The sequence below is a fragment of the Cyanistes caeruleus genome, chromosome Z (assembly GCF_971803275.1).
Source record: "Cyanistes caeruleus chromosome Z, bCyaCae1.hap1.1, whole genome shotgun sequence".
Classification (NCBI taxonomy): Eukaryota; Metazoa; Chordata; class Aves; order Passeriformes; family Paridae; genus Cyanistes; species Cyanistes caeruleus.
Window position 1 is genome coordinate 52269612 of NC_141732.1, and position 26941 is coordinate 52296552.

A 26941-nucleotide genomic window follows, 5' to 3' on the forward strand; every position below is an offset into this window, starting at 1 on the left:
ATTATAACTGTGCATTATTCCTGGTCAAATTAATAATTTTATTTTAAAAGGTAATTAGAATATAATGCACTAATACATAGTTACCATCTTCTGTACTATGTTTATGTTCTAAATTATTACCAGAATTCTAAGATAAATCTATAAAAATTATTTTCCAAAGTTCTGCAAACTTGACCAGTAATAAGAAATATAAGTAATAGGTAATATGTAACCTTTAATAAGTAATGTAACTCCTGCATAAGTTTTCTTACTCACCTTCATTAACTCAAAAAGGAAAAGAAGGGAGATTTGTGCTTAGAGAAGTCGTTATGTAAATTTTATTACTTTTCAAGTCATATGATGTAAGTGAATTTCTGGCCTGCTGATAAAGAGGTATATTACATGTCTTAAATATAGTATATATGTATTTAACTACTCTTCCCAGTGCTGATGGAAATGTGCTCCAAATTCTTTCTCTGCACCTTTGATGAAATAAATAGCACTTAGGAGTAAAGATAAAATACTCATGTTTTTAAATTACACGGTGCATTCCTCTTCAAAATTCTACCAGCTATCCTTCTCAGAGCATGGGAAAACATTACTAGAATGAACCTAATTGTAAGGAAAAGGAATAAAAATTTTACAGACTGAAATTAGTGAATAAAATTTCACCATTTGCTTTATTGATGAATAAGAATTTCACTTTGCCATTAAAAAAAGTAATATTTTTGCTGGAGAAGGGTGAAGCCCTACTCTTGCATCAGATCACTATGTTTATACTTAACCACAGCATAGAAGTTATGTCTCCTTTTGCAAGAGGAAAAATGCTAGTTGGGAGATAGTTCTTTGTCTCTTTAGAGGCAAACAAAATAAAATAGTGCTCAAAAAAAAAACAAACCATCACAAGTTTTGCAAATCTCTTAGTCATTAGTCTATATGGATACTAACTAAATAATAATAAGCTCCTAATACTATTGATATTTTAAGATATGTTAGTCATGCACATTTCTAAGATAGTGAACCCAAATAGTTTGGTATCAAAAACTGTGTAGAAGGTTAAAAAATTATGTTCATTCAGAGCTCCGTTTAAGAATGCCTTTTGAACTGTTAGTGACACACATAGTGGTACAATTCAAATGAATCATATTCAAAGCACAAGTAGAGTTTTCATGGCCTTCATCATGCTACCAGGGATTTAATTTCTTTGTCATTCCTCAAAATGGTCCCAGTTCATTTCCTTTTGAGAGAGGAGCTGCCAAGCCCTCTGTGTCAGTTGCTGTAGGTAAAGGGTGAGACAGAACCTGAGCCATCCCCCTTCTCTACTCTCCACAGCTAGGTTATGTAGGACTTTATAACTTCGATTTTGTAAAATTTAATTGAACCTGGGGTACTGGTTAATAGGATAAGGCACCTGTTTTTCTGAGGTATTGTTTTCCTAAAGACAAATGCTTCTCTATCAGGCAGACAGGAAAAATGTTTTGGGGTTTTTTTTAATAATCTCAATAAAGAAATGAAGTCATTCTCAAAATATTAAATAAATAAATAAGTTGTATAAAATATGTCAAGATGCATGAGAATGAAGCAGTTTTCGAACTGGCCAAATTATCAGTCTAAGGGATAAGTCCTAGTAAAATCACATTAATTCATTTCACACGTACTCGTTATTGTGGTGTTACCTGCTCAGGTCATGGAGGGAAGAGTCAGTAAAGCTGTTGGCATGATGCTGTATGAGAGCGTGGCTCTCCTGACTTGTGCCATGCTGCTGGTCTGCTCATGGAAAATGAGCATAGTGTTGGTGATCTGCCCTGCTTTGGTTTAACTGCATCTGCCAGTTCTTACCAGGATTAAGCAGAGGGCATAAACCTCAAGCTGTAGTTGTGTATTCATGTTGATGAAACAATTTTAAGGTCTCTAATGTTACGGAAAGGGAAAGTAAAACAATAGGTGATTATTCATGACTTCTCAGTGTGAGATGACCTTTCATACACCCACTGCCATAGTGAGCATAAACAGGTACCATCTGTTACCTATTTTTTATCACTTTGCTGCATATGTACTTCAACCATAGAGGTAAAAGTAGTAGTCTGAAGTTTCCCTTGTGGTGAAGGATGAAGGAGTGTTGTTAACGCTTCTGTAATTCCACCCCGGAACATGAAGGACACAGAAAATAAACAGCAAACCTGGAAACATGTAGATAACGTAGTTTATGAATAAGATTAGTTATGTTTATGAATAAGATATCATTAAAATTTCAAATATGCCTGAATTGCTTACTTATTTATATGACTCAAGGAAATGAAAAGCAGGTTTCTTTATGTTGTCTATGAATGAAACACAGCTAGTTTCCTGAGCAACCCTAGTATCATGGGCTGACCTGCCATCAAAATGAAAGAATAGGAACATTGTGTTTCTTTTGGAAACTTTATCAGGAACCTTTGGGGTTTATTTAGTAAACAGGACAGTGAAATTTTTGAACATGTCCACTTATTAATAAAGACAAAAATATTTGTTCCTCTTCATCCCAGTGTTTTTGAGATTAATGATATTTATTCATTCTCTGTTAAGCTAGGACCTCTCACTTGCCATATGAGTGAAAAAAGGGTGAATAGGTTGCTTTCACTGAAGAAAAAGGCCCAGATTTTAAAACCATATGGTTTAAGCTCCTCATGGAAATATCAAATGCATAAATACAAAATGGTTAATATAATATGATGGGATATGTTACAATGTGTCCTGAAGTAATACTTTTATTTCAAAAGGAAATTATTTCCAGAGCAAACTTGGGAGTTTAGTTTGTAATTGTCATAAATAAAACAATTATCTAGTCCCTAGCTGAAAGTTTCCTTTCCTTTTTTTCTCTTTGTCTTTTGAAGTCTATTGATCCTGGTCAGCAGTTCACATGGGAACACTCTAACCTGGAAGTAAACAAACCAAAGAATAGATATGCGAATGTAATTGCATACGACCATTCTCGTGTCCTACTCTCAGCAATAGAAGGTAAGGAGACCTTTAAAATTAAACTAAATAAATCCTAAAATCTAGAATGATTTTACCACTCAATATCTTTATTAGTAATATAAAGAAGTGTTAATTAAAGTACTTCCAGTAAATTCCTGTAATGACAATCGTTTTCTGATGCTTATTGTCAGTAATGTATTATGAACTTGCACTAAAATGTACATTCATGTGTATGTGAATGCATCAGTTCCCAATGTATATGCTAGTGAGTTATCTAAAGTAAATTAATATTGCTGTTTACTTACACTAACCTTACAAAGCAAATGTAGAAGTAAGCAAACATACTTGAACTGAAGGATTTGTTGATCAATGAAATTATCAAGATACCTGCTCATTGAGTTTTGCTTTGCAAAACCTTACTGTGGAAAAAATTCGCAGCTCAACTTCATGTTCTCTGGGGAAATTTTAAAAACTCTCTCCTAGAACTTTAATTTCCAATCTAAATGTTAAACTAGAATTTTTAAACAAATGACCACATGCAGACAATTTTGGGAGTATCTCTCTGATTGAAGATTGTGAGATTGTGTGATTCAGTGAGAGCTTTTTGTTATATCTTTCTTTGTTAATAAGCTTTCTAAAATCTTAAACACTTCCAAGTTTTATCTGAAGCATATTGTTACAGGTAGTCAGCCCTAGGTATTATGTCTTTTAGCAAGCATCAAGACACACTGGTTTTCACTCAGAGGTTTTTTTTTTTATTTTTTCCAATTCTGCCTTACTGTTAACTTGCACTCTGGGTTGAAGACAGATTTTCAGTTTGCTCTATGATGTTGACAGTCAGGTATTAGTGATGGCCATAATCAAACAAATGATATATTTAAATGACACAATTTAAGTGAAAATAAGATTTTTCCTTTATTAACTCCAACAGGATTTGAATAAGATACAGAAGATAGAGGGATCTGTATTCAAGGTCATAGTTATTTCAGTCATACCATGCTACAAATTAAACTGTGCTTTAATTTACAGTTATAAACAGCTGCTTATCTTTGGCTACTCAAGACCTAAAGACACTGGATTTTTGGGCGTAATCCACTTTAATATTAGTTGCTTGGTGAAGAAAAAGGCAATCCCACTGACTGAAGTTTAGATCGTTCCTTATTTATTGCAGCTGCATATCATAGGCTTTGATAATACAGATAAGAGCTTCTCAAATGCATTAGCAAATTTTAATGATTACCTTGAAGAATTTGCATATGATGTTCTGCTTATATTCGTTCCACCTTTGAGGCTCATAGAGCAGTTCTGACTTTTTTACAAGATCACTGAAGGTTTTTCATATTGTCTTGTAAAATAATATAACACTGTAGAAACCTTCTTCTACCTGGTAAAACTACCTGAATCAACACTGAAGAAGGTATCCTAATTAGCAGCATATATGATGTAACTCAATAAATATATCCTTTTCTGTCACACTGGTCCAGACAAGAAGTACATGGTCTGAATATGTCAGGAACAGCAACTGAACAGCCTTTCTGAATGTATGTAGAGTTCTTCGGAACAAATTGCTTCACTCAGAAATAAGTCTAACTGGCAAAAAGAAGAATCAAGTCTTACCAGAAATTTTGTTTGGAAAAAGAGTTGTGTAAAGGAGGAGAGAAGGAGAGAAAGAAAATAAAATGCAAACAAATGTATTTGTTAATTTACCCTTTATGTAAATGACACCTGAAATTTGGTTCCCTTAAAAAAAAAATGAAGATATTCAGAGAATGAGAAGCAAATTAAAGAGGCAAAACAGAAAGTGTTAGTCAAAGTAATTGAAAGTATGAAATTACACAGTACATTGGACTATCTTTTTACATAATCGATAATAAAAATACAGAAAAAAAAATACATTGCACCTGGAAAAGATTGAGTATTTAAGGTGCAGGGACAAAATGCAGCTAAACTATAATGTTTTACTCCCTTTTCTAATAAGAAATACTGTGATGAGGCTAAAATTTCTAAATCTTTCATAGTCATTTGCACTAAACAGAGAAAAATATTATAACCTTTTGTAATGTTAGTGTTAGATTTAAAAGCACAAATGGGATATTGACCCATTTCATGATTTTCATTATTTTAAGTATTTTCCCAGTCTTTACATTATGATGAAAAAAGCATATGGTGAAGAAATAAAACATTAAATGTCTTTTTATAAAATTATATTTAGTCTTGACAATGGAAATAATTAAGTACATAATTATCCTCTTAAAAAATGTTATTCCTGGGATTTTACATGATTGGGTAGATGAAATTTTATGTGGGTACCTTCATAAGTTTAATGCATTGGTCTTAGCATTTAGTAAAAAATAACTTCTCTTTCAGGTTTTAAGTAGATGTTTCAGATATGAAAATACAGTGTGATCAGCACTTTATTCTGTTTACAGCTGTTCTTCTTTTCATGTTACCAGGGAAATCAGTATTTGGAATATTTCTTAAAAATACATTCTTCTTTACCTATGTTACCATAGAACTTAATCAGGACCTAAATTTGGACTCCATTATATTTTGCTACAATTATCTGGAGAATATTTGGTTTACATATGGACCTCATCTGCATTTCTTTGGTGGATACAAGAAAACTAATATTATTAGTGAGGTTTGAACACTAACTGAGTCTTTCTCATAAGAAAAGCTCTATTTTACACCTAGGCAGTTGCTTACTCTTTAAGAGCAAATAGATATGAAGAAAAGACTAAGCATCTGCTGAACTGTAGTCCTACAGTGATTGAACATTTTGCCTCAAGAGTTCTGCAGAAATATGGAATGTTGTAATCAGTACTTCAGAGTGAGACATCAGGCCAGTTTTTTTGCAGTAGCAGAACTCCGTAGCCCATTCAAAGTGATTACTAGAAAGTTTTGAGAAGCAATTAGCAGAGATTTGAAATTACTTATTTCCAACTATTGATAATATAAAATTACATTAGCCCTGGAACACAAGGCTTACTAACACTTTCAAAGTATTTATTTTGGTAAATAAATACTTTATAACTCCTGTTCAAACCTGGTTTTGAATCCCCAGTAAGTTCTTGACCCCTCTAATTTTATACAGAATGGAGTTCCACAACATAATTGGTCATTTCATAGCAATACTTCCCTTATCACTGTTTAAATTTTATTACATTAGATGTACATTAGTTGTCTCTTACATTAGATGTCTCTTTTGAGGGGAAAACTCAGGTTGGATGTGGTAATTTGGTTTTCCTCCTGAAAAGAAAATTTTACTTGGAAAATTTTGTTCCCATGTTCCTGAAACCTGATTGAAGTCTTGAAATCAGTTCATATTGTGCTGTCTTTGGCTCCTTTGGAGATGGACACTTGGAAATTTTAAAGTATAATGACAGAATGTTAGAATGTAGTGAAGTTTATTATATGCATCTAAATGAATGTAAGGGAAAATTTAATGCTTAAAAGACAAAGAGATTGAGTTAAAACAGCTAGATCTGTGATCTTCAACCTCTAAGAAGTAAATAAAAGTTCAGGGGGTAGAGAGGGAATGGATAAACATTCTGCATTTTAAAAAGTCTTGCCAATTCTTGCAGGAGATATCCATGACTAAAAGTCTTCTGTATGTGGATAATGGATTATTCGCATAATGCCAGGTATTAAAAGAAAAAAAAAACCAAAAAACCATCATATTTCAGATGGGTAATTTTTTTTTTTTAATGGGAAATTTAGCGACTTTAAATTGCTGCTAATACTAGAAAGCTCTGACTGCAATACAATGGTCAAGAAAGAAAAGACAAGAAGCTGCTGATACTCTTATTTGTCTGATGGCCCATTGCCAGTAAATTGGATTTGAGTATGCAGACCAACACTGTAAGATTTCGAAGCTGTTTGGAGTGTTGTAACTACCAAAGAGTCATGACCTGTACAAACTATTTGCACTCCCTCACATTGTTTTTATGTTGCCTTCTGCTAACAATACATACACTCAGAGTAATCACATGGCCCCTCACCCTACAAGCGTGGAGTGCCTTAAAAACAACAAAAGTATTTTGGTGATGGATGCAGAAATACCCATACAGAATATGGATACAGAAAGATTGGTAAAGTAGATTTCGTGGTGTTAGAGCCATGTGAAGTAGGTTTCATAGAGCAGACTTTGTGGTGTCTTTCTCAACAACAATGCTGAGACAACTTTTAGGTGTTTGAGTCTACTGATACTGTAATAGTTATATCTTAAATGCTGCCATTTTTGGTAACCTTGAAATCTGCTCAGAACAATTTTTCCTGCATATGTAGGTACTTACCATTGGGAAAAGCTTCAAGAAAACATCTGGTAGCTTTGTTCTTGATTGTCTAATGAAGATTTGATACGTGCTTACTGTGCACACTTGTATTGAAACTGGGTTTTGCAGGAACTATCAAACCAGATATCATCTCATTTCATATTAGCAAAGGCACTCATCATGTCTTTTAGTGCATCATTTAGAGTATAAATTAGTATTTCTACTCAAGAAAAGATTTCTTTGGCTGTTAACTGCTGTGTTACTCAGTGTTTAAAAGTTAAAGAGATCACTAACCCAGCTTCAGACAGCAGTAAAATAATCACAGTACTATGACACTGTGTTAGATTTAAATATCAGATTTGTAGTATTGTGCAGCATACTGTGGTCTGCACATACTGCCATGCATTATGGAGAGTGATGCAATGCTCTTACCTATTATTCTGAGGACCTGCACAGAACAGTCTGTTTATTTCCATTCTGGACTTGTTAATACTAGACAATTTTTGGACCAAAACAAAACAAAACAAACTCATGCTTCCTTTCTTTTTCCTAAAAGAGCTTCTCCTTCTCCCTGTGTTTGTCTGCTGGTAGCCTTCCTAGTTTCTCTTCTCACCTGCAGATCTTCTACATTCTTAGTTCTTAGTTTGCATTCCTACATTTCCCTTTAGTCACCTTTTCCTTTCAAATGCTTCTGTTCTCTAAAACAATCCCTTTTTTTGTTGTGCCTAATTCTGCATCTTCTGCCTATACCTTTTTGGTACTGCCTTCTTTCCATAAATTCTCTATAATTCAACGTTTATTTTTGAGATTCCATATCATTCATCCTTTCCCTCTTCACCTGACTCTCCTAGTCCTCCTAACAGTCTAATCCAGCTATCCACAGGTTTTCTTTTCCTGACATTCCTTTTTCCTTCTTACCTCTCTTTGTTAGGATGATAGGTAATGAATTTTCCTCAGTCTTTGTAAAAGGCCTTCATTTTACAAATAGTCATTACTAGAGTGCCTTCATTGGTTTTGTCCTGCTTCATATTTCAGTGAGTTCTTAAAGTACAAATTTGTACTTAGACTGTTTCAATTTGATTATTTCCTTTACTATATGGATTTTATGTAGCAAAAACATCCACATAAACACTTGTTACTGACACCTAGCACCTGTTCATTGACGAGGCTGATCAAAGAATGCCAGTTAATGTAATTTTTCTTTTTTATTTCAGCAAAGCTTTTAATACCTTCTCGCATGGTTTATGCTTTTGGACAAAATGTCCAACATAGATCTGGATAAATACATCATGAGATGTGTGAGCAACTGGTTCACAGGTCAGGCACAAAGGGTTACAGTGAATGACATCAGGCTGGTGACCTTTCACTAGTGGGATTCTGCAGAGATCCACCTTAGGGCTGGTGTTCTTCAACATCTTCATAAATTACTTGGATGCAGGGCTGGAAGGGATACTAACCATGTTTGCAAATGATGCAAGCTGAGGAAGTTGTTGTCTCCTTTGAAGGCAGGGAGGCCCTACAGAGATTCCTTTAATCAGGGGGCTGGGCAGTTAACAACCACATGAAGTTCAACAAGACAAAATGCCAGATTCTGCACCTGGGATGGTGCAACCTTGGAAGTACAAACAGGTTGGGGAATGAGATGCCGAAGAGCAGAAAAGGACCTGGGGAAGTAAGCTGAACATGAGTCAGCAGTGCCCTGGCAACCAGGAGGGCCACTCATGTCCTGGGTGGCATCAGGCACAGCATCAGCCAGCCAGGGCTGCTGTCACAACCCGCAGCAGAGGGCACATTGTAATGTGAGTTCTCATCAGGCTGAGCAAAGACGCTAGACCACAAGTCAGGACTCTTAGGCTTTTATTGTCAGCATGCCTTAACACCAGCAACCAGACAACTATTTAGACTCATAAAGTGTTGTCTAGCAAACCTTTACAATCTTACAATCTGCTTCCACAAAAGTGGTGGCTAACAAGCCCTTAATTTTGTACAGTGCACTTACATAGCCCTCACCTCCCAGAATAAACCCCTCAAAGGTGCTGGTTAACAAGCCACAACACATGTCCACAATCTCCCTACTCCTGAAATGAAGTTCAGTATGGAGTATGAGATAGAATATGACAGCTGTGCTTTGATCAGACAAAGCAAGGGAGAGAGAGAACAAACAACATTACCAGTCCTTAGATTCCACATTGTTCCTGTCATGTGAATGAATGGTGCAGAGCTGGGGTGGTGCGACAAAGAAAGCAAGAGAGATGAAAAAGAGAGGATAGCAAGGGGTCGTATCTGCATCCTTTTATAGTTAACCTGATGCATGCCTCTTATGTAAATTAGACTTTTTTGCACTGTTTTGTTCACACACGTGCAACCAGCCTGTGGTTTTTGCTCTGACATTGTTCAAAACACCAGACATTGATTTAAACCAACTTCATCAGCACTCTGAGTTCATCATGGTATTTTTCCAACTTGTTTACAAGCATGACAGAATTTTATCCTGTTACTTCACACTGTTTGTTCACATTACTAAAAACACGTGTCTTAGGGAAGCAGCACAGAAACAAAGTTTTATTGTTTAATTTATTTTAAATAGAAAGGCTGTTCAGTACTGAGCCTTTGTAAAGGTTCGAAATAATTTCATTATTTGATTTCAGTTTATGAATAAAATGTGAAGTCTAATTAAAGTTATTTAAGATGGTAACTCTCTTCAGGGCATCAAGTGAATCATTCCTAAGGTCTACATTATTAGCCTCGTGGATCTGAGTCTATGTTGCAGTAAGCTTTACTGTCATCTCAGCTAGTGAGTTCTCAGCATAAATTGAGAGCAATACAGTTCATGGGTTTTTTAATCTTCTGTACTTTAATTGTGGCATTGGCTAATTTTATTTCATTGCTCATTCTCTCTTACGATGGAAAAATTAAATTTCTTTGTTCTCTTGAGATATTTAAAAATGGACTGTCTTTTATGCTGAACTGCTCATCTGATTCTTCCCCCATTGTGCTTAATTCCTGTCTGGCTAAATAAAGAGATTGCATACTCTGGTAGTTCATCACCATAGTTGAAAATGCTACTAGAAAACAGTTATAGTAGAACCATGGTTGAGGAGCTTGGTCTTTAACAGCCTTCTTGTGCAGAAACTGTCTCTGCTTTCATGAAACTTGTAAACGTCAGGTTATACTGCATAGATTTCCCTAAATTTACACTTCAGGTATGCCATCCTAAAGGTACAGTAAATCCCACTAGTGCCAAAATACTTAGGTAAAGGTCATATCAATATTACAGAATTTGGTTGCTTTGTCCCCTTCTTGACCCATGCTTTTACAGAACAACTGAGCTCTCTTAACTATGAAACCCAAATTTAAGTAATGATGGCAATTGCTGCTGTGCTTGTGGGTATGTTGCCTTCAAGCTATGGCAGCTAACAAAAGTTTGCAGAATTTTATTGTACTGCAGTCAGACTGGTTGTCATTTGATTGTTTTTGCACTATTAGACTTGACATAAAATTGTTCTGTTTCCTCAGCTCAGAAGGAGGTTATGGCCAGAAAAGTCATTTCAGAAAGGGACATTTCAATATTTAGATTTACTTGTCTTTGATGAGTTTTTATGCTTTGTCATGGTAGATATTTGCAGATATTCAGGTTTTGTATTTGTTATTTTTAACAAGTTCATTAGTACTCTGATGATAAGACACCTTCCCTAGAGAGCTTTAAAAATTTTGAAACAGGATGTGAAAGTGAGGTCATGCATGAAAACAGTGATGAAAAGAGACTCTGTGAGAAATGGGTATGATACTTAAAGGGACTATGAGAATGGATGGAGAGCAGAGAACATACCCAATGGATACCGTGTGTGAGAGAGACAATGGAGCTGAGCATTCTGAATCAAGTTGTTCTCTTGATCTCAGCAGAGATAAAACCCTATTGAGTACTGTATTCTCCTAGAGATAAATCCTTGATGAAAATCTCAGTGCAAGTGTTGGAGCAATATGGTTTTGTTTGTCTTTTTTTTTATTCTCCCCAAAATTTCATTGGTTAATTCATGAGTATTTGCTCAGTCCCTGTGGTAAATGGATTTTCATGTCCATATCCCAAGTATATCCTCATTTTGTGCAGGGAAGCTAACTTGCTTTGTAAAGTAATTTTTCTAGCTAAAGACTACAGAATTTTTTGTTTCCATTTTACAGAAATCAAGTGAAGAAACAGAGTGAAAATTTCCACTCTAATCTAGATTTGAAGAAATCCTCTTTGCAGTTATCAGTAATTGTTAATATTAATCCTTTCTTACTTGAATCTTAGATCAAGGAAGGTATAATCTGGAAGCTTTTCTTTATTCTAATTTAAAGAATCCAAATTTATTTAATTTAGAAGTTATATATTTTAATATGATTTAACAATAAATTTTATACAAATTAGTAAGTGGAAAGAGTATTTGCAATTTCAGGCATTCTGAATTTTTTTACATCAGATACATCAGTATTGGTTGCTAAAATTTGTAAAGATCATTCTTTAGGGAACAGCTTGGAGTAGTTCTCATGCTTAATTTTCACACTGAGTTTGTGCATTATCAGTTCCAGAGGACAGCTTTCCCAGAAGATCATTTAACCACTTTACAAAGTGTTGTTTTTCATTTTTTCCTCAGGCTTTTATTTATAACATGTGCTTCAAAGTATGATACGAGGCATCATAATATAATTCTAATTTATGCAGAAAACATTTCTTACCAGCTTTCTCGGCTCCTTTGGTAATAATACCCAGTTGGTGTAGATTTCTCCTCTTGGCTTCATTCTTCTTTCTCATCTGTTTTGTGAAAAAAATGTTTTATTATCTTGATAAAGGAAGAAAATACAGCATTGTGCCTAGCAGTTGTATTTTCTATATCATTAATTCCAATATTCACAATAAGAAGTGTCACGTAAAACAGCTTCAGGTCTACAAGACTGATGCTTTTGAACTCCACTTTCTACCTTTCATGGAGGGAAATAATCCTTTTCAGCTATAGACTATGCAGGATAACAAGTTTTTTATTTTGTTTTATTTTTCTCCTGGAAGAGACTTTCAGTCAAGTCAAATCAGCCAGACAGTCTTCCTGTGTCCATTCATGCATCTTGCCTGAGGAGTGCCATTTTCTGCCTCTGTTGTAGTCCTGAAGTTACAAGGTTTTTCTATTTCTGAAATATTTTGTCAGGTTTTTCTTCTAATTGTGTACAGAAAGTAAAAACAGAATTTTAGTTTAAATACTATTTGAACATATAAAGCAAGAACATATATGGAACTTTATCGGGTATGAAGGCAAAAATTTTACTAGACCATAGCTGCAGTAACCCATAATCTGAATAATTTCCAGATTATATTGGATTTTACTTACTGTGACATTTAGTCTGTGGGTTCATTCACTGCTAAGTAAGTAGTGGAATTAAACCTTCGGCCTTACCCTGAATGAGTGTTGAACCTATTAAAATTGTAACTAAAAAGGAACAGTTTTAAAAAGGTACCCCTAATTTTCATTCAAATTCAAAATATTTTGGACAACATTTTCAGATGCGCGTCACTTATAGTCAGGAAAGACAGGAGTGTGCAGCTCCAGTAATTCCTGATCACCAGTGGGAGATAATGCATCAGAATAGATTTGAAGATTTGGTTTCTGACAAAAATCCTGGGAAATAGTTACAATTTATTCTGTTTCATAGCCAAGGAAACTCAATTTTGCTGGTTTGTGGAGGGAAAACAGTCATAGCTGTAGAGTAAGTCTGGAGCTGGTACCACTGCCTTAAGTATCTTTTGAAAGACTTTGTGGAACCTGCACCATTTCTTGGGGTTGTAGACTTGTGCATGGCAGATTAACTGCATAAATATAAATCATTAATTCCTGCTCAAAGAAGTAACTTCTGTCAATTACTTCAACAAAACTTACTAAGGTGCAGATATCTGTATTCAGCTAATTAACACTGCTTTGCCATTCAGCCAGTACTGAGATCTTACATGAATATCTTGGTTCTTTCTCTAGTCATCAGTTAAAAAAACAGCAGTGACATAAAAACTGTTCCCTAGTGCTTTATCTTTCAACATACACATAGTCAGAGTTAAAAGCTGGACACTGCACTGCTGAATTCAGCAGTCATCTGAGAATTTTAAATCCATTTTCATCCTTTTCTGTGAGCATGGCTGCCTTATTAGTGCAGACTAGTAATGTGACCTTTGCTACAGCCAATATACCTTCTTGGCTTGTATAGGCAGCATGTTTCAGCTCTCAGTCCAGGCATCCTGTGGCATACATACCCTGAGTTAAACAGATTGCACTTAGGAACTGGCCTGCTTCCTGTGGGGCTCTAAGAATGGTCATGTGTCTGGTAGACTCAGCCAAAGTTTCTGTATTTGTCCAAAATACCTGAGCCTCAAGCAAATAATGATGTAGGTCCAGTGGTGTTGGATCCCGCCTCTTTTCATGCTTTTAATTCTTATGAAGTCTCACAAAGATATTTATTTCATGCACACACTGTATAGAAAATCTCACTGTTTCTTAAATCTGACTTAATGTCTTTTGTTACAATAAAATTCAAAATTATCTTCCCATTTAAGAGGGGAAAATGAATATAGACGTGATATTAATAGTCTTGACAATATTTTCTTTTCCTTCTGTATTTAAAGGAAATAAATAAAAGTGACCTCAACAGGAGTGTTTGAGGAGCCTACCCCAGGTGTCTAATTGAGAATTCTCCCTGTCTGTCCCAGGCAGTGATTGCCATATTTTGGGTGTCTGCAGGCAGCATCAGACCAGCTTTTAAATGCTGCTGTGTTGACCCCCAGGTCTCTGGGGGTACAGATTTTCAGGCTTCTTTTTTACTTTTATTAAATGAAGTCTCTTGTTTCAAAAGAATATTCTCAGAGAGACCACCATGCCTCTTGACTCCACAAACAGCATGCACTCACTTGTAAATACCCAGGGCTATTTGGTGTGCAGCAAGCCAAGATTCATCAAATCAGCCATGCCACAGGATTTTTCAGCCCTTGTACAACAGGACAGCACAGAAATTCTGCACTGTATTTTCACTCTCTTCTCTTTGCAGGCATACCAGGCAGTGACTATATCAATGCCAACTACATAGATGGATACAGGAAGCAGAATGCTTACATAGCAACGCAGGGGGCATTGCCAGAAACCTTTGGTGACTTCTGGAGAATGATGTGGGAGCAACGAGGTGCAACTGTCGTCATGATGACAAAACTAGAGGAGAGGTCCAGGGTAAGGAAAACTTGTGTAAGGTTACTAATATTGTACTGGAGTTACCACTAATGTCAGTTTTTTTGTTTCCTTCATGTATGTTTGCCTGCCTTATCTATATGTGTAAAAAACAGTATTTTTTTTAAGGTTACCATGAGTTAAAAGTGTCTGCACCATGAAAATCACTTGTATATAGGAAATCTTGCTTTCACTATCAAACTACCAAGTCATGACACTTATTTAGTATATTTCTATGCTCTGGAAAATTTCAATTTTTGATCACAATTATTCTGGGGGTTGTTTTCTTTTTAATCATGTTGGAAATCTTATGAGGTGACCAAAAGAGTTACTTCCTCTGTAGTAGTAAGAATATGATTGTATCATCCTATTATGAGGAAATTCATGTATGTCAACAGCATTTGGTTCTCAGTTTTAAATTGTATAGATTCAGCATTATTTAATATCAGTGAGAATTTGGATTTGCTTGAGAAACAAGGTTTGGGGTTTTTTTGAGCACATGGTGCTAGCTATGAAGATTACAACAGCACATGCAATAACAGAATACAAAATTATCTGTGGTATTTCAAATTCAATTTTGCAGACCAAAGTAAAATTAGGGAAGTAAAGCACTGAAACATAAGAATATTGTTCTGATAATAGCATGATACTATTCAAATAATAGAACTATAGATTCTATTATTTGAGGAGTTATAATTATATATGTGCTATATGGAAAGGGAAATAAAAAATAGTAATTAGGTTTTTTTATAAAATAAAGAATGTGATAGTGTAATAACATAGCATGGTGTGTCGCATGAAGATTTACTAGTGGGTCCATATTTGGTAGCATTTATCAGTTCTAAGGGTGAATGCTATTGGAGAGGAGGGTGTAAAAGGAAGGAAAATAACAGAAGAAAATAAGAGAAAGATGGGGAGAAAAAGAAATGAGAAAAATCAGCAGCAGCCAGTCAGGAAGACAAGCAAGTGTTAGCCCTCAGTGGTGGTTCCTCCATCCAACTTTTTCTATAGTAACTGTGTTTTGTGTCAAGATATACTTGCAGTTCTCATGGGTTGTTCATGCTCATTATGCTGCTACCATTGTTGGGCACACACGTTGGCTAGGGAGAGTGCTACACAGCTGGTTCATTGCTGAGCTTTCTGCAAACACATTTATGTGTCCTATAGCATAAGCCAGAAACTTCAACCAAACACAGAAATCAGAAGGAGGGAGAAAGAAGTGGTGATTCTAACATCAGTGGTAATCACATCCCTTGGGACCCTGCCATAACAACAGTAGAAGGGTTTTCAAAACCTGGAGATGAATAACGAACAGGAGTGTCACAGAAAAACACTGCCACAAGCATTCTGAGGTATTCTGTCTGTCCTGGAAGCTTGTGTGAAGGGCCAGGAAGCTGCAGGTGGGAAGCAGGCTGGAGGACTGCAGGTGGAAGGTGGAAGATAAGGTATTGAATGCTCTGTGCAATGACTTAAAAAGTGACATAAATACGGAGGATCAAGAAGAGTTTGGTAATACAAAAAAAACATTAGCGAGAAAGACAGAAGATTTATTATCCAGACTGGTTTTAAATCAGTAGAAGTATCTTACAGAGGTAACTGGATAATAGTTGATATTATCAACTATTCAGTTGTAGTTCATGGATGAGCTCCATTTCAGAATGAAAACATTTCAGCATATGTCAGCTTGGAACAGGGTGGAGCGCACCAAAAGCCTAATCCTGTACTATGTTGGCATTGCTGTCTTTTTCATGTGCTTGGATACCTATAATTGCAATGATTACATAACTTGAACCTCTTGGCAGCAGTCATTCCTTCATGGAGGCTTACCAAAACACATATATATTTATTCTTTTACCCTTTCCGTCATTTCTATGAGTAGGCTTTTTGCAGTTCAAGCAATGTATAGCATTCTAATTATAGTCACTTCCCACATGTAACCAGCCCACATTAACACCACTGCTTTTACATACCTCATGGCAATTAGTACATAGCAGAGGGTAATTTTAGCAGAATTTCTAGTTTTATCTTGGGTCTACAGACCTTGTCTAGTCTAGGGACTAACTGTTTGGGATTGGGAAAATGAAATTTTTCCCATTTATTCACTAATTAATTCTTTAGAGTTGCTGTTAAATGACACCAGAGCAAAGAAAAAATTGGTTTCTAATAAGCAGCCCATTGCAAAAGGTATACTTAAGTACTTGAAAGTTCATCCTAATACTGCAGGCCACAGACAGCTGCTGTCTAGAAGGATGTTTTGATGTAGCTAAATTAAATTCTTCTCATTCTCTCCAATAATTGCCTAGCAGAGTTTTAAGCTAACTCTAGCGTTTGTTGGCTGCACCCTAAAAAAACACTGATCAGAATAGTAATCACCTCCAGAAGTGATTAGCATTCAGAAGCAATACATTCCCTAAGTGGAATGAGAAACTAGACATTCTAGTCAATGGATTGCTCATGCATTCAGTGCTTATATTTGTGTATTTTTTGTACATAATTTAGCGCCTTCTGTGTTCATGGGCTGAATTTGATGCATTCATTGCAGAGCATTACATACCAGCTATCCAGTACATAACTCAGCTCCCAGTCACAGAGTCTGCAGCTCTGAATATGGCATACCAGTTACTTCTTCTAATACAGTAGCTGCATGTAATGTAATTAATGGTACTGGTGGTGAGGCAGTGGTGGGAATCCCTGTGTAGGAAAAAAAACCCAGTGATGACATTACATTGCTATTTTCTCTTGTGCTATCATTTTTATATAGCAGACTTTTGTAGCAGAAAAACAAGTGAGATTTCAAACATGAAATATAAGCACTGTTACATATCATTAGGGATGAAGAGCTTTGCTAATTTTGTTTCTCTTTCTCCTTTGATTCTGTTTTGATTGCTTTTGTGTCTTGGCAGCCTGATCATTATTCCTGCTGCAAGGCAAGATTGTTTCTCCCTGGGACTTTCTGCTTTCCATCTCCGTGTCGTCATTTCTGTTTAGCTAGCTTTTTTTCATTATGTAGTCTGGCAGCCTGATACCAGCCTTTTAACCTGGACTGCATAGATAGAGATGAGGATTTTAATTGCATCTGCAGAAAAGAAGTTGGTTCGTTAGCATGTGTTAGGTGTCTGAGTGACTTCAGATTTGAGAATGTTCATATTTTACAGCTGAGTAGATCAAATGAAGATGTTACAGTGAATTCATTATTCATTTGTTTGCCTATAAGGAAGCTGCAGGAAAAAAAGATCTTTCACTTATAACCTTTCACACTTAGTTGGTTTCATATTAAATGTCATCACCTGAATTTCCCTTGACCTAAACCAGACTACAGTGAGAAAGTCAGTCTCATCGTTCAACTACCATGAAAATAATTTGTTTCAAAAAGGATTATACACTCTGGCAGTGCATGGAACAGTGTTAGTAGCATTTTTGTCACAGATTCAAGTTTAATGTTAGTGAAATAAAAGAACAATATTGAAGGTTGTAAATTAGAGAATAAAAAAAAAATCTGTGTGTTATACTAAGGAAATATGTAAAACATGTAAAGCATTAATGTGTGATACTCTCTCTCCTACTTCTTTGTCTTCTCCTCTGCACCAAGCAGTACAGATTAGATTTTGTTGTTGCTGTTTGGTTTGGGGTTTTTTTGGCTTTTCTTCTTTTTTTTTTTCCTCTCAGCTAATTGGATGTTCTGAGTACTCATGCACTGTAATGAATTTTACGAATGATCAGATTAAAAATCTCTCTTTATAGGAACACATACCATTGCCTCCAACAGGAAACATCTAGTCCTGCCTCCTTTTTCAGGGTAGGATGCTGTAGTAGATTGTCCACTTGCAAAATAATTAAATCCTTTTTTTCTTTGCTTTGTAATTACGTATTTTTAATACATTTGCTGTGTTATCTTGGAACTGATAGAAAATACTTACTTCCATCCTTAACCTCATTACAATACTTTCTGCATTGGGACCCTATTGCCTTGGTTTAAAATCTTTTGACCAAAAAACCCAGTCAGGTTAAAGCTAAATGACAATATAATGACACTATCTAGTATTCAAATATTAGCAGCTAAATGACAGTATAATATCAGTATCAAGTTGATACTGAGCCAGATTCTGAACTTATGAGGAAGGCTTTAGTTTTCATAATGATGCTATCAGCTTCATTCAAATTTGCTAATATCTAAGTGAATACAGAGGAAACTACATTTGTGGCATTTTGTTAGCCTGATCCAAAAACCTATTTGATTGTCATAAGTGGATATCATCATCGATATTATAAGCAAAAATTAAAAACCATAAGCATAGAGTAATCATCTTGGTTTCTCAGGGTTTAAAATCTTGAATACTAAGTCTTCATTGGGAAGGGGGAGATGGAAAAAGCCCAGTAGAAAAGTCATGTATCCTGTCTCAGATTTTGTTCCCCCTTATTGATACACATAAGACTATTTGCATGGGTCCTGTATTTGTTCCATAAAAACATCAAAAGATAGTTGAAAATCCCTGGACTTATTTTCTCTCAATTTGTCATTGACACTGACACTGACACTGAGAGAGTCAGGAGAAAAGCTAAATGGACTTATCCTGGTATTGCTGAAATGCTAAATAGGAAGTCCTGTTGTTCCAAGTATCAAGCATCAGAACACTGACATCTGAGTATTTCAACTAATTTTTTATATATTTATAGACTATTCCATGTGTAAGAAAAATGGAAAATGGGTGGCAGTAGAAATACTGAGTAGATAAAATTTTAGGGGTTTGTTTTACTTAGTGTGTTTAGTTGAGTTTTTTAAGGAGGATATAATAGATATAATAAATCAGGGAAGGTTTATTCGAATGCAACTGGTACAAAACCCACAATGAGTTGAAAACAGAATGGAAAATATAATTGTACATTGGGACTCCTTACCATAAACAGCTTTGAAACAGGCTTTGGCGAGCAAAGATTTCTTGTCTTGCTATAGGTAAAGGAAAAATAAAGGCAAGTCTGGGAAGAACACTACATTTTTCTACTCAAAATGTTGATGTTGCTAAGATTTTTCATTAATCTTCATTTATTGATGGCAGAGTAGGCACTGATATTTAATCTATCTGAGTTCATACCTAAGACAAAGTGAGAGTACATGCACCACAGTAAGTAATATGCAAAGAAAACTAAGAATGCAATTTTCTTTTCTGTATGAAATGGATGCAACAGACTTTTAGGTGATTGTGATGAAATTAGTTTTCCATGTTTTGTGCAGGGCTTCTGAAGCCAGTTTCAGATCTTTCCTCCTAAGTATGTTTGGGTAATACTGGAGGAATTACCTGTCAAAATACAGCATCAAAAATAAGTGGCAATTAGATATCTTTGCTAAAGGAGTAGAGAAGTCAGCAATAGGTGCACTTAAAAATTAATTTAAGAATATTGTCAAGTGTGCCTCTATTCTACTGTATTTAGGCAAAATGTAATTGATTTTTAAATAAAACTTTCACTTCTGTTTCATACTGGGCAGCACAGGTGTGTAAAAATGTGCTGATTTTTTTTTAAAGTTGTGAAATACATTTATACAGGAAAATACAAAAGGAAATTTTAACTATACTTTTTAGCAACTAAAAAAATCGTCTGTAGCTGGTAAGTGGCAACAGCATAGAAGTCAGCAGATATTAGTAGGTAGGACACATTTCAGATGGCATTTTTTTCATACTAAATTGTATTTTTTTACTAAAGAGGAATTAAATGTGCAGTTTTGTTATTGTTCATTCCCTATTTTAATGGCAAACCAGTACCTTCTGTACCAATAATGAACTATCAGAATTTTACTTCACTTCTTTAGTGCTTGCTGCATGCTAAGATATGAGTCAGATGAAGAATGAATGAGAGAACTGGGGGAAAAAAAAAAAAGAAAAATGCAAAATAAGTACACCATGTGTTCACCAGATTTACAAAAATAAAAATAAAAATGTGTAGGTTTGTACTGGGTTTTTTTTTCACTATAACAGAATGCCATGGCCAAAGTCCAAGAATTCCTACACCATCTTACGAGGTAGAGTCACCAGTTGTAATGTCAGAATTGTGAAACTCAGCCATAACTGTTTATTATGGAAGGATTCTCAGAGGCAGAAGGGCAAGAAACATGGTTGATGCATGTAAGAATCTAGTCCAATAAAGCTTTGAGTTTCTCTTTCTAGGCACATTTCAGGTGGAAGAGCTGTGCAAAGGTGCCTCCGCTAAAATTCAGACTATTGACATCATCCAGTAAAATAACTGTGGAAATGCCATATTATATGTAGGGTTAATTTTGTGTGAAGGAATTGCTTTTACACACTACATAGGCTCAAAGTCTGGTTATTTCAGCTTGTATACATTTGAAGTTGACAACAGACAGAATTAATGCCCCATGTGAAAAGCTGTTGGTAAATTACAGAGAATCTAGAAGAGAACAGTAATGAACAGATGCTGGAGAAATAGTCAGAAAGATTTTGATTTGTTTTAGATATCAGAGAGTGAACAAAATCATAATAGCCTTTCAGCATGTGAAAGGCTGTTAAAAAAATTCATAGTAATCAACCATTTTCCCTGCTTTTGAGGCTTTAAGGAGGAAGAAATTAACTTTGCAGCAAAGATGATTTATATCAAGCTGTTAAAGAACTTCCAAAATGCAATGTCAAGAATGGAGCAAGCTTTGTAGGATATTGTGTGCAGTCTCTTCTGCTGTAAGTTTTCAAGAACTGTTTCCACCAGAGTCTTACTTGAAATGGTCTCAAGTTGGCAATACCTTGTATTGCCAAAAGTATTTTTCAAGACAGCCATCTAGTTTTTTTGTGTTATCATTCTGTATGGTTTCTTTTAGCTGTTAGGGTAAACTGATGGTTTTCGATTAAAATATCATTTCCCTGAAGCAAGTGTATAGCAAGTGATTTAGTCAAAAACATATTCTAACTCTGTAATTCAACTTTATTTTCTAAGTTCCTTTGCTTTGTGCTTGAGGTAAGGTAAGACATCCATTACTACTTCATGTAATTCTTCTCTTAATACAGACAGAGGAACATGTAGAAAATGTCTACTGACATTTTGAGTTAGAAGATTAAGAATTCTTCTTATTTGTTTTCAAAGTTGAGTGAATTTAGAAACTTAGAATCACTGAGTTTGGAAAAAACCTTCAAGCTCATTAAATCCACCAAATATCACCGTGCCCACTGTACCATATTACAAAGTGCCATGTCCACTCATTTTTTGAGCACTTCCAGGGATGGTGACTCCCCAACTTCCCTGGGAAGCCTGTTCCAATTCTTAACCACTCTTCCAGTGAAGAAATTTTTTCCTGATCTACAACCTGAAACTCCTCTGATACAGTTTGAGGCCTTTTCCTTCCTAATTGCCTGGAGAAGGAGATTGACCCCTACCTCACCACAACCTCCTTTCAGGTAGTTCTCGATCACAATAAGGTACCCCCTGAACCTTCTTTTCTCCAGACTGATCAACCATTGTATCCTCAGTTGCTTTTCACAGGACTTTATGTTTCAGACTCTCCACCGCTTTGTGGCCCTTTCTGGACACATGATTAATTCATGTTTGGTTTAGCATTGTAGTGTATTACTTCAGCACATGGTGTCCTGTCAAGCAATTTGAGGCTTGAAAATGTCAGAATGGATTTAGTATTGTTTATCAAAACATAATCCTACTTTTTCCTTATTTAGCAGATTGTGGTGAAAAACTCAATTCCAGTTGTCCTTCGCAGCAAGCAAGAAATCAGGAAAATTTAAGTTCTTCCAATAGGTGTCTCTGAAAAAAAATATTATGATGTACGTTTTGCGTTGTTTTCAGAGCTTGTCCTATGTTGTAAGAAAGTTAATGGATACAGCTAGGTACTGAGGTTGGTAATCAATGCTTTTGCTAGGGAATTTTCTGGTTCACATAACGGGAACCGTACGAAATACATTTATGAGATAAAGAATTTCATCTGTGTATTGAACTAGCTACAGAAAGCTTGACTTGAAGTTCCATTCAAAAATCAAAAAAAATCAAAATTCAGACTGAGACCTCTAGGTCCACAAAATACTTTCCAATGTTCCTTTTCATATATTAGTTCTGTTTCAAGTGAACCAAAGACATAATAATAATAGGATTTTTTTATCTGATGTTTCTTTCTTTTGTTCCTTTTGTTTCACTCATATTTTACATAATATTCATATCAGCTTAAAGAGGTAGTTCTCTTTTATGGAAAATAGTAGATCTTCATTATAGCACTTGAATAGCAGGCTGAAATGTTCAATATGTTCTTCATACTGTAATATCTTACTCAGTGAAAGGATTATTCAGGCTGCACAGAGTGATCAGTCTTGAGTACAAGAGGATGAAACAAAAAGTAGTCAGCACATTCACTTTGCCAGTCAGTCCATTCATTTAAACCTTTTCAAGACCTTTTTGGAAAATCTTGCTGAACTTAACTGTTTGACAGACTCATTCTTCAAAATGAATTCATTAAAACCAGGTCTTCCCTGCTCTTAGAAAGAGCTCAGAAAGGGCATCTCACACTAATATCAGCAATACAGTTTTGAACTGTTTTTTGCTTGTATAGATGAAGGTGAAATTGAGGTAGTGAACAGTTTTTAACATGCCCAATATTCCTTTTAATATCTGTTTCCTTTTGTTTTAATAACTGTACCACACTCTTTCATAAGGATCAGAATGGAAAAATTTTGGGAATAATCTCTTTAATTAATGAATTACCTTTCAGTGTTAGCTAATCATTATTAGTAGATAGATTAGATAATCATTAACCTCAGAAATTTCAGAAAGTAGGGATGAAATGAGGGTAGATTTGATGCCTTAGTAGAGGAATAAAGCTTCTTATGAAAACTGATATGCCTATGGTTCATTTGTGTTGCCTCCATATTCTTATTGGAACTTTTTTCTGTGGCTATTGTAAATAACAAAAAACCTAGAACTTACTTATATGAATTTATATTTTAATCTTTCATTTAGACCTAGACTGAAGTTAGTGAGTGACACCAAAGCAAATCTTGTTCAAATAAAATTGAAAAACATGTGTCTGTACTCTGATTTTTATCTTTTTATCTTGCATTATAATCTCAAATATTATTGTCAGTGTCTTTAAGCTTTAGAGTCAAATCAGCATAATCTTTAGGTGGCAAGGCATTGCTGGAAAAAGAAAATGGCTTTGGATTAACATCTATTTGTAGACAGAATGTTAGCTGGAATGTCTGAGGCAGTAAACTAGTCTGATAGGGTTTGAGACAGGTTCCATATACCAACAACTGGCACTACCTTTCTTATTGCATAGTCATTATTACCATTCAACATCATTTATTCTTCTTCCATTATTGAAGGAAGATCATGTGAAAACACTACAGAAAATTTTGTCTGCAAAATTATTTTTAGTAAGAAAACCAGAGCAAGAAACCATGTACTATGGATATTTTGTATTCTAGATTCAGCATAATTCATATGCTGTTCTTACAGCAAATAATGTGCTATATGTATCTGCCTAACACTAGTTTTCTGTCTCTTTCCTGATCTTTTTTCCTTTTGTCTTCATAATCTTAGATGGTTTGTAACAGCTGGTTCATGTGTTAAGAATCACCTGAAGGAGCTTTTCAGCCTGAATGATGGAACTTTACACTGGAAAATTATTTCTCTACCCTTGAATGTCAGGAATCTTTGTATTCATATGTTCATATGGAAATACACTTCCTTCAGCTCTGTTGATGCATAGCAGCATGTTCTCTAGTGTCAATGACTTGTTGAAGTGTGAATATCCACAGATATTAGGAACTCTGTAGCTGAAACCCTTCAAGTCTGAAAATGTCTCAAGCTTCTCATTTTTAATGGAAAAGGATGCATTTACATTTTTTTACAGCTTTGCTTTCAGTGAATACTTGTACTTCCATGAAGAGCAAGGATTTGCATGGTATGAGTGGAAGAAATGTAGAGAAAGAAAATACATGCATGTTTGAGAGGCAAGTTAAGAAAATGTGCCTATCATTAGTTATATATTCCAGATATATCTACTACGGTGGTACTTAAAATTATTTCTTAATATATTTAGTCATTTGAGAGGTGTTCTGATATTTTATGTAGTGGTTTTGGCATTGTGCAGCTTATGATCATGGGCTGGTATATGGTGTCAGGGAGCAGAATGGTCCCCCTGTTATCCAGGAGAAGGCAGTCAGAAAACTGCTGAGATGCTTGGATGTTTATGGGCCCAGATGGGATCCATCCCAGGTGATGAGGGAGATGGCAGATGAACTTGAGAAGCTGCTCTCCATCATTTACCAGCAGTCCTGGATCAACGGTGAGGTTCCAGATGACTGGAAGCTGGCCAGTGTGGTCATTGGCCAATGTGGTCATTGAATTCACATTCATAAAAAGGGTAGGAAGGAAGATCCTGGTAATTAAAGGCCAGTCAGCCTGACCTGAGTACCCAGTAAAGTAATGGAGCAGTTTATACTGAGTGTCATCACATAGCACCTAGAGGATGGCCGGGGATCAGACCCAGCCAGCATGGGTTCAGGAGGGGTAGGTCATATTTGACCTATATTTTATGACCAGGTGACCCACCTGGTGAATTCTGGAAAGGCTGTGGATGTGTCTGTTTGGACTTTAGCAAGGTCTTTGACGCTGTCTCCCACAGCACACTCCTGGAACAGCTGGCAGCCCATGGCTTGGACAGGAGCACTCTGTGCTGGGTTAGGAACTGGCTGGATGGCCCAGAGAGTGGTGGTGAATGGTGCTGCATCCAGCTGGGGGCCAGACACCAGGGGTGTCCCTCAGGGGTCTGTGCTGGGGCCAGTCCTGTCCAATATTTTTATTGGTGACATGGATGAGAGTACTGAGTCCTTCATTAGTAAATTTGCAGATGACACTAAGCTGGGAGTGTGTGTCAGTCTCTGCAGGAGGAGGAGGGCTCTGCAGAGAGACCTGGAATGGTTGGAAGGATGGGCAGAGTCCAGTGGGATGAAGTTTAATAAGTCCAAGTGCTAGCTCCTGCATTTTGGCCACAATAACCCCGTGCAGGCTGGGGATGGTGTGGCTGGACAGTGCCCAGGCAGAAAGGGACCTGGGGGTGCTGGTGACAGCCAGCTGGACATGAGCCAGCAGTGTGCCCTGGTGGCCAAGGGGCCAATGGCCCCTGGATCAGGAATAGTGTGGCCAGCAGGAGCAGGGAGGTCATTCTCCCCCTGTACTGGGCACTGGTGAGGCCACACCTGGAGTGCTGTGTCCAGTTCTGGCCCCTCAGTTCAGGAAGGACATTGAGACACTTGAGCACATCCAGAGGAGGCAACGAGGCTGGTGAGGGGCTTGGAACACAAACCCTGTGAGGAAGGGCTGAGGGAGCTGGGGTTGTTTAGCCTGGAGAAAAGGAGACTCAGAGGAGACCTTACCACTCTTTACAGCTTCCTGAAAGGTGTTTGTAGGCAGGTGGGGCCTGGTCTCTTTCACCAGGCAGCAACTGACAGAACGAGAGGACACAGTCTCAAGCTGCACCAAGGGAAATATTGGTTGGATTTTAGGAAAAAGTTTTTTTATTGAAAGAGTGATAAAGTACTGGAATGGTCTATCTAGGGAGATGGTGGAGTCACCATCCCTGGATATGTTTAAAAAAAGACTGGATGTGGCACTTGGTGTCATGATCTAGTTGAGGTGTTAGGGCATGGGTTGGACTCGATGATCTTGATGGTCTCTTCCAACCTTGTGACTCTGTGATTCTGTAACAGTGAAAGTAGTAGTAGAAGATAAGCATGTCAATACTTGTAGTTTCATTTTCTTTAAAAAAATCCCACTCTCTTAAATCACTAGTGAGTTATTTCACACTCACCTTGTTGCTTCATTCATCCTGCTGTCTTTAGTGGCAGTCAAGAGGACATTAGATAATTACTAGTGAAAGCTGTTCACATGCACAGTTAGTGGCACAGAAAAACTTTCACTGGGTGTAGGTGAATACTATTAGGGAAAAGATCAACCCTTGGAACTTGGAGCCATATGGATAAGAGAAATATGATGATTATGAGGTGAGGGCTCATAAAAGGTATATTAGAAAACAACTGTGACAATAAAAACACTGTAATTGTATTTCTGGGGAGGGCTAGTATTATCATCACCATACTTTGCCATATTAATTTTTTTTTCCAAATAATTTACACAAGCAAGGAAGAAATTACTACTAATTTCTATTAATTACTACTCTGTAGGCTCTTACTACACAAAAATTAAACACAGACTGAAAAGCTAAAGCAAGAGCGCATTGGGCAAAAAAGTTTCAAAATTGACTTACTGACATACAGTCTTAAATTTTGGATGACTCAAAGGGGTTGAGTTTTTTTTCTGAAAAAGAACAAGAGAGCATAGAATATGTAACCTCTCCCACTTGAAGAGCTGAAGACTGGGATCTTAACATAGAATAAAACCTTTGGAAAGAACTCTCAGAAGGAATTGTCTTACCAATTAACTTATATTATCTGGTTCTCTGCTGTCAGTGAAGTCCAATAGAAAACATTGTTTGATCTC

At 36.2% G+C, this 26941-nt stretch overlaps 1 protein-coding gene across 29 annotated transcripts in view; it reads left to right on the top strand.

Annotated features, from left to right (window-relative positions):
- PTPRD (protein tyrosine phosphatase receptor type D) overlaps window positions 1-26941 on the top strand; it is a 1176387-nt gene that overhangs the window by 1114054 nt on the left and 35392 nt on the right. For all 29 annotated transcript variants that reach the window (XM_086870058.1, XM_086870064.1, XM_086870061.1 and 26 more), the window contains 2 exons: window positions 2853-2976; window positions 14271-14446. In XM_086870058.1, the coding sequence (XP_086726184.1) occupies window positions 2853-2976; window positions 14271-14446 (300 nt within the window). The remainder of the gene's footprint in view (window positions 1-2852; window positions 2977-14270; window positions 14447-26941) is intronic.